At 42.3% G+C, this 13,791-nt stretch overlaps 1 protein-coding gene across 1 annotated transcript; it reads right to left on the bottom strand.

Annotated features, from left to right (window-relative positions):
• Positions 1-11,946: 11,946 nt before the first annotated feature.
• Positions 11,947-12,756, bottom strand: LOC136503373 (uncharacterized). Its single transcript, XM_066498468.1, has one exon. It carries the CDS (start codon positions 12,754-12,756, stop codon positions 11,947-11,949), a length of 810 nt encoding a protein of 269 aa, XP_066354565.1.
• Between the last annotated feature and the right edge of the window lie 1,035 nt (positions 12,757-13,791).

Raw genomic sequence — 13,791 nt, forward strand, 5'->3', positions numbered from 1 at the left:
GAGCAGAGCTCGGTGCGGGGCGAGGGAGAGATGCAGCGCAGGAGAGGAAAAATGGGGAATGCTAGGAGAAGCAGAGCTGCTGTGGCTTGAAAATGGGTGAGGCGCGTGCTCGCAGGGGCCATGGGACGCCACCCGGCCGGCGTCGCCGGCATGCGCTCGCCACGCAGTGCGGCATGCCTGACGTGGTCGGACACGTCCGCGCGCACGGGGGGGGAGGGGAGGAGATAGCGCGCGGGCGTGGGCGCGGTGAGGAGCGTTGGGTCGGCTTCGGTTGATGGGCCAGAAGTGAGGCGGCGGCCCGTTAAATGATATAAGCATTTTCTAATTCCATTTTCAATGAATTTTCAAATATCAGTTTTCAAGTACCATTTTGAGCAAGAAAATGACTTCTTTTGAAAATGGCCCAAAAATAAAAGTTGCTTAGAATTTAATCCTCTACAACTTTGCTTTAGGGACCAACTAAAAATTTTGCATAGATTTTAAATTGGGAAGTAAAAGCTAAATAGGGAGGATTTTTGACCATTTTCAATAATAATTTCAAAAGCATATTTTGTCAAAAGTTTGAATACAAACTTTGCTCCAAAAATTGTGCTAAATAATTCTAGATGATTTATAATTATAGCCAAACATGTTTTATTAGCCTAGCAGGCATAATTAGGGCAAAAATAACTCTAAACAAGTGTATGCAACATTCATGTTTCACGAGCATGTTTCATATGTTTCAAAGCATTGTTTCAGTTATTATTTACATGATTAGGCATGTATGATTATGATGCTTGATGATGTATAATATGCATGATTTGCAGTGCCTAAATGCTTGCATAACATCGGGGTGTTATAGCCCTCCCCCCTTATAAAAATCTCATCCCGAGATTTGGGTTACGAACCATTTGTTATAAAAATCTTTATAAGCTTTTTGTAGATATTCTCCCGTTTCCCAAGTTGCATCCCCCTCATCATGATGATTCCATTGTATCTTGTATGTTTTCACCACACTATTCCGAGTAGCACGTTCTTTAGTGTCTAAAACACGGACCAGTTGCTCATGATACACCAAATCTGATTTGAGTTTGATGCCTCGAGGTTCTATTCTTTCCTCCGGAACACGCAAACACTTCTTGAGTTGTGATACATGGAAAACTGGGAAGACGGTACTCATTGTCTCAGGTAACTCTAACTTATAAGCTACTAGACCCCTTCTTTCCAAGATCTTGTATGGTCCTACGAATCTAGCGGCAAGCTTTCTTCGGACTCTAAACCGTTTCTTCTTCATTGGCATGACCTTCAGATAAACATAGTCACCAACTTCAAACACAAGTGGTCTCCTTCTTCTATCTGCATAACTTTTCTGATGTGATTGGGCCACCTTCATATTTTGTTGAATAATATGAACTTTCTTCTTGGCCTCTTTTACAAAGTCAATACCATAATACCTTCTTTCTCCTAGCTCGACCCAATTCAGTGGTGTTCTATATTTTCTGCCATACAAAGCTTCGAATGGAGCCATCTTGATGCTTTCTTGATAACTGTTATTGTAAGCAAACTCAGCTAAAGGTAACCATGACTCCCATGAACCCCTAGAAGACAACACATAGGCTCTTAACATATCCTCTAGAACAGCATTAACTCGTTCAGTCTGACCATCTGTCTGAGGATGATAAGCAGTACTATGAATCAAACTAGTTCCCAAGCCTTTGTGCAAATGTTCCCAAAAGTGAGCCATGAACTATGGCCCTCTATCAGATACTATAGTCTTTGGTATACCATGCAACCTCACAATTTCTACAATATACTTCTCAGCATATTGAGGTGGTCGATAATCTGTCTTGACAGGTAAGAAATGAGCGGTCTTGGTAAGACGATCCACAATCACCCAAATCGAATCATGTCCCTTTTGAGTAGTGGGCAAACCCGAGATAAAATTCATACTTATATCATCCCACTTCCAACTAGGTACAGACAAAGGTTGCAACAAACCGGCAGGTTTCATATAAATAGCTTTCACTCTACAACACGTGTCACATCTGGTAACATAGGCTGCAACTTCTTTCTTCATCTTGGTCCACCAATAATGAGGTCTTAGTTCTTGATACATCTTACTACTTCCCAGATGGATAGATAGCTTAGAAAGGTGAGCTTCATCCATGAGTTTATTCTTAAGCTCTCGATCCTTGGGAACCACAAGACGGTTGTCAAACCACAACACGCCCTGTTCATCCACTCTAAAGTGCTTAGACGGCTCTTCTTTTATTTTCTCTTTGATGTGAAATATTCCCTTGTCTATTTTCTAGCCTTCTATTATCTTACTCTCCAAAGAGCAACTAATCTGAATACTATGTAACACAGCAGGATGCATCAGATCGAACCCATCTTCAAGTAATGGCTGCACATTCAAGCAATGTGACTTTCTACTCAAAGCATCTGCCACTACATTGGCCTTTCTAGGATAATACTGCACATTCAAGTTGTAATCTTTGATCAATTCTAACCATCTTTGCTGTCTCATGTTCAGCTCTAGTTGGGTAAAGATGTACTTAAGACTCTTGTGATCTGTGAAAATATTGCACACATTACCAAGTAGATAATGTCTCCAAATTTTTAGGGCATGCACAACTGCAGCAAGTTTAAGATCATGTGTCGGATAGTTGACCTCGTGCTTTCTCAACTGACGTGAGGCATAAGCAATGACTCTTCCTTCTTGCATAAGAACATAGCCCAATCCAGTTTTTGATGCGTCACAAAATACATCAAATGGTTTCTTACTGTCCGATTGTGCTAGAACAGGAGCAGTGGTCAATAGTTTCCGCAAGGTGTGGAAAGCTGCTTCACACTCCTCTATCCACATGAACTTGTGATCTTTCTATAGCAGACTTGTCATTGGCTTGGCAATCTTCAAGAAATCTGGTATGAAACGGCGATAGTAACCAGCTAATCCTAAGAAACTTCTAACCTCAGGAACTGTGGTCGGTGCCTTCCAATCCATAACCTCTTGCACCTTACTTGGATCGACTGAAACTCCATTTTCTGACAGAATGTGACCAAGGAAAGGAACTTTCTTCAACCAAAATTCGCACTTGCTAAACTTAGCATACAACTTATGATCTCTAAGTCTGGTCAAGACAATTCTCAGATGCTCTTCATGATCTTTCTCATTCTCGGAGTACACCAGAATGTCATCAATGAACACAACCACAAACTTATCTAATTCTGGCATGAAAAATGTATTCATCAAAAATATAAAGTATGCAGGAGCATTTGTCAAGCCAAAGGACATGACAAGATACTCATACAACCCGTATCTGGTGGAAAATGCGGTTTTTGGTATATCTTGTGGGATAATCTTGATCTGATGGTAACCGAATCTCAAATCTATCTTGGAGAACACCTTAGCCTTGGCTAACTGGTCAAACAGAACATCAATATGAGGCAAGGGATACTTATTCTTGATGGTTACAGCATTAAGTGGCCTATAATCCATGCACATTCTCAACGTGCCCTCTTTCTTCTTCTTCACAAACAAGGCGGGACATCCCCATTCAGACTTGCTTGGCTGGATAAACCCCTTTTTCGATAACTCTTCTAGTTGCTTCTTCAGCTCAACTAATTCATCCAGAGGCATCCGATAGGGTCTCCTTGAAATCGGAGCTGTTCCGAGGATTAACTCAGTTCCAAACTCAATATCCCTATCTAGCGGAAGACCAGGTAACTCATCTGGGAATACATCCAGAAAGTCACACACTACTAGAATCTGATGAATAGGAATAACTTCAGTAGCACATGTCACACTTATAAGGTCCGTTCTCCGAGGCAATGATACTTGGAAAAGTACCCTCACCCTGGGGATCCTTAAGGATAAGTACCCGAGTTCCTGTATCTATAACTGCTCCCCAATCCTTCATCCAATTCATCCCTATAATGACATCCAGAACTAGTCCAGGCATAACTATCAAGTTCACTCGAAACTTTCTGCTACCTAATTCAAGGGTTGCCCCTTGAACCATCTGATTGGTCAAAACATCAGCCCCCGTTGAACTTATACGGTAACCATAACCCAATTCTGTGTATAGTTGTTCATGTTTCCATGCAAATGCTTGACTCATAAAAGAATGCGATGATCCAAAATCAAATAGAACAACTATAGGGTGTTGGTTGACAAGAAACTTACCAGCGGTTATGGGCTCTCCCTCAGGAATCTCATCCATAGTCGTACTATGCACCCGAGCAGTATAGGTCTGCTGCTTCTTCTTGGATGGATAAGGACAGAACCTTGAGAAGTGGCCGGGTTGATCACAATTGTAGCAGGGTCCCCTTACTGTATCAGCAGATCCCATAGCTCCCTTGGAACTGCCCTGTACCGCAGTTGCGGTTGCCTTGTTGGACTGCACTACCATGTTGTAAGGCTTCTGTGGTCCCCTGAAATTCTGACCTCTCTGCTGTGGTGGCCTGAACCTAGCGCCAGGTGCAGATGGACGATAGGGAGGACGACCTCCCGCAGGTGCTCTTGCTTGGGACGGACCACCCTCTAGTGCTCTCTTGCGAGTCTTAGCTGCGGTACTGGCGTTGTTGTTCTTTTCCTGCTTTAGACAATCACTGATAAAGTCGTTGAATCTGGCGCGGGTGTTGGTACCCACATGCTTCATCATCTTTGGATTGAGTCCTCTCTTGAAACTAGCAATTCTCTTAGCATCGGTGTCAACCATGTCGGGAGCATAACGGCACAAGTTGTTGAAAGCATGCAAATATTGCGTCACGGTTTTGGTGCCCTGATTCAATGCCAAAAACTCTCCCAACTTCATATCGGTCATTCCGGGTGGAATATAAACTCCACGGAAGGCCTTAGTGAACTCTCTCCACGTAATCTGAGCATTTGGAGGGAAGGTGGTGCGATGGTGCTTCCACCACATTCCCGCTGGCCCTTACAACTGATGTGCAGCATACTTAGTTTTCAGTACCTCAGTCAGCCTCAACACACAGAATTTATCTTTCATAGTGTTGATCCATTCTTCAGCATCGAGTGGTTTTGTTGCTTCCTTGAATATTAGTGGCCTAGTGTCCATAAAATCCTTGAAGTTGCTGTACTGATTCACCACATTGCCACCACCCTGATTGTTACCACATTGAACATTGTTGGCAATGGTACGTAGAAAATCCTCCATGTTTTTCTGGGATTGTTCCGTGTTGCGCTGACTCCCGAGCAACTATGCGAAGAACACCTCTGGGGTGAGCGGGGGAGGAGGTGGCAAATGCGGTTCATGGTGGGGCTCATTGTTATTGACGTTATTTCCACCACTACCACCTGTCCCAGCACCATTACCACCTGTCTCAGTGGCCTCATAAGTGGTACGGCGAGTATTTGTCATCTACATATTTCAGCAACAAGTAATGATTGAGTGAAGCTGTAATAATTATGAGTGAATGAAAAATTATGACGTACTGAATTTATTGGAGAGAATAAATTCATACAATAAAATAGAGGCGCAATAATCGCATCCCAATTAAAACAACATCACTAATTAAATTACTTCAAATGCAAACATCGCGTCCATACAACCGAATTGCCAGCATACATACATTAGACTTTTATGAGTTCAGATATCGCATTACTAGCCAAGTTCCAATCACATGCCAAGTCTCATAAGTTCGAAACAAGTTACATTAGGTTACATGCCGACAAAAGAAAGGTCATCACGACAGGACCTAAACACTAGTGCAAGGCAACTAGCCTACTCCTCGGGGCCGTCGTCAGGGTCGGAGACGTCACCATCGCCCCCAGGTGAAACTATAGGCTCGTCCTTGTCATCATCGTCGATGTCCATGCCAGCGGCATCTGGAGGAGCATATGGGCCAACCCCATTGTAGAGCGCATGAAACTCCTCGTGTAGGTTGATGTTGTACTCCTCTAGCTCATCGACCCTCTATAGCAGAAGGTCCCTCTCGTTCCAGGCTTCATTCCTTTCCTAAACCAACTATCCAATTATGCGGTCTGCATTGTTGTTGGCCTGAGTCAACGTATGCACCCGCTACATAGCTCTATCACCTCTCTCTATCGCCTGGTCCCACTGTAAGCTCATATTAGCCAACTACTCCTACAAACTAGCTATAGCACGTGCCTGCTTCTTCTTCTGCTTTCTTACCTTGAGCTTATCATCACCACGCAAGCCAGTCAAAGTCCAGTAGGTACACTCAAGACCCTGATACGCTCTGATAGCGGCAAACATAGCACTCATAGCATGGTTGTCCCTAGCCTGTCCCTCAGCTGGACCTCTGACCAAAGCACTTCCCTGAGGCTAAACCCAAATAGCATCATGAGGATCATCCCTAGGAAAGGTGCCATCTAGAGCTGCTACAAGCTCACTAGGAAATCTGCTCATGATGTCCCTGATGACGTGGAAAGCTGCTCCCTCTGCACCCTCAACAGGAGTGCGACCCTCAAACTCTAAGTGCCAACCATCCCACTCTGGAGCATCACCAAGAGCAGGAACTGTGATCTCTACCACTACAAGTCCATCCTCTGCTAACTGGCTCTCATTCCAAGAGTACACCGGCTCTTGACCCTCTGGGTACCCCACATCATGGAGCACTCTCCAAAGCAAGGTCAGCATGCCAAACTCGCTCAAGGTGTCCGTGGTGCGGTGCTTCCTCAGGGCCAACTGATGTCGAGGTGCTCTTCCTCCGGTGGTCTTACGGGCAGTCTGCTTCGTGCGGGCCATTTGTAGCAAATTTTTTATTACCCCGTGAGAACATATTTTAGGTGATACAACTTTTATCAAAATGAGATAATCAATTTATAAGGGGAGGAATGCATGACATGAATGAAATGCACAAGTAATATGATATATGTACGTGCCGTATGTTCTCACAAACTTATGAAATAAATAATTTCTAGCGATGAATTCGGTGACATAGAAACGATCTCTCAAATACGTATCTAATACGTTCTACACGATAACATTGTTATGTACCTGTAGAAGATTCATTTCAGCCCAATTCTCAATGAATGCATAAAAGTAGTAAATTTATCTACACGCTATACACGAATCCCCAGATACGCGTACAACGGTAGTAACTACCCGAACCATTGTCCTATTGACGGCATCGCCTCAACGGACGGAATACCCACACATGAGATACCTTTGTAAAACATGCATAGAACATGTAATTACTCCAGCATCATATAAGCATTCACTCTAGATCGGCGGTGTATCCGATCATGCTCTCACAACTCACACTTATCGAGGCGTAGAGGCAAATGATCCATACACTACCACTCAAACAAGTGGCACTCATACAATAGCACGCCATATGAGCAACGAAAGAGAAATATGATACAAGAACCCTAAGTCAGTACTTAATTAAGCCACCTAGAGTCCTTAACTGGGCATAAAGGATATGACCACTGGCACACTTTTTAGTTTGGAACTCACGTTTTTCAAATGCCTTTTTATTTTAAATACACTTGTGAACAGTAACACGCTAAACCATGCTCCGCTACCAGCTGTAATAGAACCGACCAATTATACGAAATTAAGTAAGAAAATCACCCGCCAGAGCAGACAATTTAGCAAACTTAAGCCCGTATAACCTGGTAGTCCGTGAAATCACAAAGGATTTCAAACCAACTCACATACCAGCCAAGATCGTAATAAGTTTAGCGGTCACCATCACATATTACATAAAAGTTCGCATCACAGGTACATCGGAGTTTAAACATAGTTATTACAAACTGAGTTCAAATAGAAGTAGTAGAAGCCATTTGTTCAAAACCACACACACTCACACGAATATTATATATTGACCTAATTATGTATATATATAAAAACAAGCATGATAAAAAAAACCATGCCATACACATATAAAGAGAATATAAAGAGAGAAAACTAGGTGCTTCCCTCAAGGGGATGTCATCGAGCAGAAATGTTTTATAACCACAAAACTCCGAGTTTCTCTTTGATTAGGAAGCGCAGTGATATCACTTGTGCGTGTAGCGGTAGAAGTGTTGGGTCTTTATTCAACGCACCTCTTCCAAAGGTTAGCTAGCAATGAATAGTGCCCATGTCAATTTCATTCCAATTGATGTTGCTTTCCCTACTCAAATTAGTAGTAGCAACAACTTTTGCATCTAGCATACCATGCACAACATTTAGATGATGGCTTGCGGTGATTTCTTCTTGCTAATGAGATCAATACCATCACTTGCATAGATGTATGGCATTTCCAACCTATGCAAATGCAAGCTCAGTAGTACCAATAATAATAGCAAAATAGGAAGACAACTATTAGCAATTTCCAAATAGGGATGGTAATTACAAAGCAACTAGAGAAATATACAAGGGCAATGGAATGCTATGCCTCCATCTTGAGAACTGATATCACCCGACAGCACCGCCAACACAATATGTAGCGGTATTAGTTGCACTCATGTTGTAGTTGTTTAAGATATATTGGTACTACTTATGGAGCCACAACAGGTACTTGTGGAGGGGTCGTCACATCTAAGGCAACAATGTTTCCACTCATATTGTTCCTAAACAACCCTAGACTAATGTGCATGTACGTCATTAGTGGTATTATTCCACCTCACAATGGGTCAAGGCATGGTTATGATTGGTTTCAACCGCTACGCTTGTGGTGGTGTAAATATCAAGGGCAAAGGCATTTAACAAACACATGTTAGTGGTAAAGGAGGAGAATGACAAACAAAGGGACAATATTGGGAAAGTTGGAGATTAAATTGTTGCATAGGGTATTTCTCATAAGGAGGTTGACTGGGTTTCAATGGCTAATCTATCACCTATCATGGTGCTTGTAACAGAACCGACTAATTATATGAAATTAAGTAAAAAAATCATCCGCCAGAGCAGACGATTTAGCAAACTTAAGCCCGTATAACCCGGTAGTCCGTGAAATCACGAAGGATTTCAAACCAACTCACATACCAGCCAAAATCGTAATAAGTTTAGCGATCACCATCACATATTACATAAAAGTTCGCATCACAGGTACATCAGAGTTTAAACATAGTTATTACAAACCGAGTTCAAATAGAAGTAGTGGAAGCCATTTGTTCAAAACCACACACACTCACATGGAGTTCAAGTACAGTGCCAGCTGATGATCATCTCCAACAAAAGCATTAGACGAGACGTAAGGAATGACCATGCCCATGGTCCTAAGCATCACCCATCACAGGATAAAGGCAGTTGATACAGTAGCCGTAATACATCTGCCCATCTGCAACAAGTGGGAACAAAACCCTGAGTACGAGAAGGTACTCAGCTAGACTTACCCGACATAACCGAAAATAAAGTGACACCAAGGATTATGAAGGGCTTTATAGTAGGGTAGCTGACTCATTTGCAAAAAGACATTTTTAGCATTTCAAGAACCTTTCCAAAAGCATTATTGTCAAGTTAATTATTATTAACCTGTCGACTACATTTGCACCTATACTAGAGCAAGCATGTGATTAAGCAAATAATGATAACCATTGATCATTAACAACTTCCATAATGTCATATCCATTATAACTGTCCAAGTGTTCCATCAACATTACTACGATGAAGTAACTCAAGTCAAGTGTTCACTATCTAGTGAACGATGGCGATTCGAATCGATTATTAACCAGCTAGTAATTTATTCTTTACACAAACCTCACTCACCCGCTAAAGTGAGGTATCGGTCACCGAGTCAACTATCCAGGAAAAATCTCGAGTTTGCCAGGAACCACATGTACCCGGGGGCCGACCGACTGCCTTTCGGTCTTATCATCACGCCCCTATGTCCTACCACACCTGCTTCGGTACAGTGCGCTGCGGGCAATCCACTCGGCCCGAATAATCTTCCAGCTTCACGGTCGAAAGGTACGTTATTCGGCTAGCTAAATGTAAGGCATGCATTCAACATGACCCGAGGCCCAAGAACGGTCGGTCCTTAATCAACACAGACGGAAAGCACTACAGTCCAAAACCCTGTATGTCTCCATCCAGTCTCAACTTCAAATTAACACTTAGTTATACCATGACTACATAGTTATCCGAGCAGATCCAGGTAACCACCTATAGCTCGCAGGTGACAAGAAATCACCCAACTTCTACCGATCTAAGCCAGCTAAGCATTGACTCGACTGTGGATACTAGGGTAACAAGGATATAGTATAACAAAGGTAAACAAGGTATAATGCGGCAACGGTTGCAAACAACTCCTGAACATAATGCTTTAATTAAAGTAAAGCATTAATTAATAATCGCAAACTGGGGAGAAAAATGCTCCGAGGCTTGCCTCTCTCGAAGGAGCACGGGTGGTGATCGGGGCACTCTGGAAGTTCCTCAACGTCCTCCTCGTCTGCTTTGGTCACTTCTTGCGCCTGCACCTCGAGCTGCTCCTCGGGTACGACGACCAGGCTCTCGATTTGCGATCCTGTATGATGTAGGTGCGTAAGTGCTTATGCAAAAGGTGCATCGGATGAAATGAACACAATGAATATGCTTGCATGCAAGGTAGATGAGCATGATTCGCTTTAATGGGGAGAGTATAATACAAATCTCATACAAGGTAGTCAACATCATCCAAGAACATGTACTACAAGCACATGTCATCTACTACATTCTCTTCTACTACTAATATGCTCCATGTTTTCCTAGACGGTAAACGGTAAACGGGCGGTGACCCTCCGTTTAGCGTTTAGACTGTGTAGACGCCGTTTAGACGGCGTCTAAATGGATTAAACGGTTTTGTTACTGTAGCAAGGTTTCAACAGTTTTGTATATATAATTATATATAGATGTCAATTTTACATGTAAGATACCTTGCATAATTCCATAAGTCACAGAACATGTACAAAACATGAGAAGGGAAAAGAACATGAGTCACAGAACTGCACATACCTTGCATAATTTGAGTTTCTGAACTTGCATAACTCCATGTCCACTCCTTTGACTCGATATAATCTATGCACATATAGGAGAAAATAAGTACTGTGACATGCAAACTAAAGCCACATGCAATATGCCAATATTTGACTCTTTGCAAACTAAAGCCACATGCAGTAATATGAAAGTTCACAAATCAGTTCAGAATTAGGCAATCAGCAGAAGTGGCAAGCATTAGGCAAATCACAAATGGTTCACAAACAACCAACACACAACATAGTTCTCAGTTCTCACAAGGCACAAATAGGACAACATTACACAAATAGTTCACACTCATAATAAAAAAACAAGGCTCTGATCATATCATATGACTTGGAGCAGCTCAATCGTCACTAGTCCCAGCCCCCTCCTCTGCCTCATAGCCTGCTGTGACCACATCTTCTTGGTCAGATTCAAACTCAATTTCTTCCTCGTCAATATGATCATCCTCAGGTTCAGGTTTAGAGTATATGTCTTCTTCAATCTCTCTTGGCTGATTCAGTCTTGCACTTCTCCGAAGTAAAGTGACTTCCTCAGCACCACAAGTTTCTGCAATTAGCTGCCACGTCAGCCCTGTAATAGGATCAACATCATTGATTTCATCCTCTTCTCCACCTTCCACAATCCACCCTTGAGCATATGTTGCTTCAGTAGCTAGAAGGGGATCCACCTTTTGGTTCTTCTTAGCCTTATCTTTCTTCTGTGCATGGAGAGCATTGAATTGAACAAACACAAGTTGCTCAAGCCTCTCACAAGTGAGCCTGTTCCTTCTTTTAGTATGAATCTACAAAAATCAGATTGTGAAAGGAGTGTATACAACACAAATTTTGAGAATTTGAAGCTCTTCTTTATGAATTAGGATTTAGGATGCTTACCCCTTCATGGCAACTCCAATTTCTTTCACAACCTGATGCACTTGAAGTCAAGGATAGAATTCTGATAGCCATCTTTTGTAGTACTGGTACTTGTGTTCCATAGTTTCCCCACCATTTGGCTGCAAAAAATAGAAACAAAAAATTAGTGAAACTTGTACAGCCAGTTATAGCCAGCAGCAGCAGCAGCCAACAGCCAACAAAAAAATTACTAAAACTTGCATACTAGGATTCATGTCAAAGTCCTTACAGCCAGCAGCTGCCACTTGTTTTCCAAAATGACCAACACGGTCTTTGAACCTGTGCACCTCCTCATTCAGTACTTGGGCTTGCTTATCATAATCACCATGGTAGAATGTTTCTACAGCTGTTAAGAAGCCATCCATGACTTCCTCAGATTGAAAGATGGAGTCATCATTGTAGCTATAATAAGGGTTCAAGAAATAAGCAGCCTTGTGAAGAGGACTGTCCAGCCTATTTTTCATCTTCACATCAATGATTTGCATGATAGAACTATACAACCCTACTGCCCTAGGAATGTTTCCAATAGCCACCTTGATGTCTCCCTTGGCCTTAAGGATTTCTCCATAAAGAAATGCCATTGATGGCTTCACATCCCCATCAACCATCCGAAGGACTTTCACCAATGGCTCAAATACCCTCAAGCAAAGTGCAACAGAACTCCAAAAATTTGGCCTCACCAAGGTGGCTGTGGCTTGCACTCCTTTTGCACTCTTGACATGGCTTATCTTCTCCCACTCTTCACTTTGAGACATCTTCCTTAGCTGCTCCTTCTTCTCAAACAAACTCTGCAAGGTGAGAAAGTTGGATGCAAATCTAGTCACGCCTGGCCGAACAATCTCTCTTTTCTTTGTAAACTTCCTCATCAATGCCAAGGTCCTATGGTGTGCATAAATGAAGATTGTCAATGCCTTTGCTTGCTCAATTGTGGTCTTGAACTTCTTCATCTTTCCCATTGCTTCAAGCATCAAATTGATTGTGTGAGTTGCACATGAAGTCCAAAATATTTGAGGCCTCTCTACAGACAATAAATCCTTTGCTGCCATGTTGTTTAAAGCATTATCTGTGACTACTTGAACTATATTGTCAGCCCCAACTTTGTCAATGCAGCTGTTCACATACTGAAAAATGAGTTCTCCAGTGTGGGACTCGGCTGAAACTTCTTTTGACTCAAGAAAGCTTGTACCAATGCTACAATTGACACACATATTCATAATGCTTCTTTGTTTCTGATCAGTCCAAGCATCTGTCATAATGGAGCAACCATTCTTGCTCCATTCTTTCTCATGTGCCTTCAACATCTCCTTTGTATCTTGAACTTCCTCTTGCAGCAGCTTCTCTCTCAACTCATGCTGATAAGGCTTCTTTGCACCCGGCCCAAAGCGACCGGCAGCTTCAATCATTTGATCAAACTCTGTATTATTGATTGCATTGAAAGGTACTCCTAAAAAAGTAAAAATTAATGCAATTCATGGTTAAAAACTTGGAAGTTAGGCAACAAAAATCAAATACTTGCTGCAAAGGCTGAACTGAAACAAACTTACTGCGAACGTACAACCATCTTGCCACATATCTCTTGAACCTATGAAGTCTTTCTTTCTTGACATGCTCACTGATATTAAGCTGATGGAGCTTCTTTCCCTTGGCCAACGAACTAGAGTCCATAGGCTTTGTGAAGTTGTCCATAGGACCCATCACACGCGATCCTGAGCCTCCAATCTCATCAAGCCTAGTTTTTTCTTCCGGTTCTGCATCTGACTCAACATCAATTGTAACAGCATCTCTAACCTCTTGTTCTTTCTCCCTTCTAGCCCTTTTAGCTCTCCTAGACTCTTCAATAGCTTTCCTACACTTTGCTTTGTCCTCTTTGGTTGCATTAGGGCATGCACGAACATCTCCTTTCTTGCCGCAAATATGCAATTTGAGCCTATAGATTCCTGCCTTCACAACCTTTGGGCACAGCTTGCACTTGATTACATTCAAATCATTTG

This window comes from Miscanthus floridulus, chromosome 14 (assembly GCF_019320115.1).
Source record: "Miscanthus floridulus cultivar M001 chromosome 14, ASM1932011v1, whole genome shotgun sequence".
NCBI classification, from domain to species: domain Eukaryota; kingdom Viridiplantae; phylum Streptophyta; class Magnoliopsida; order Poales; family Poaceae; genus Miscanthus; species Miscanthus floridulus.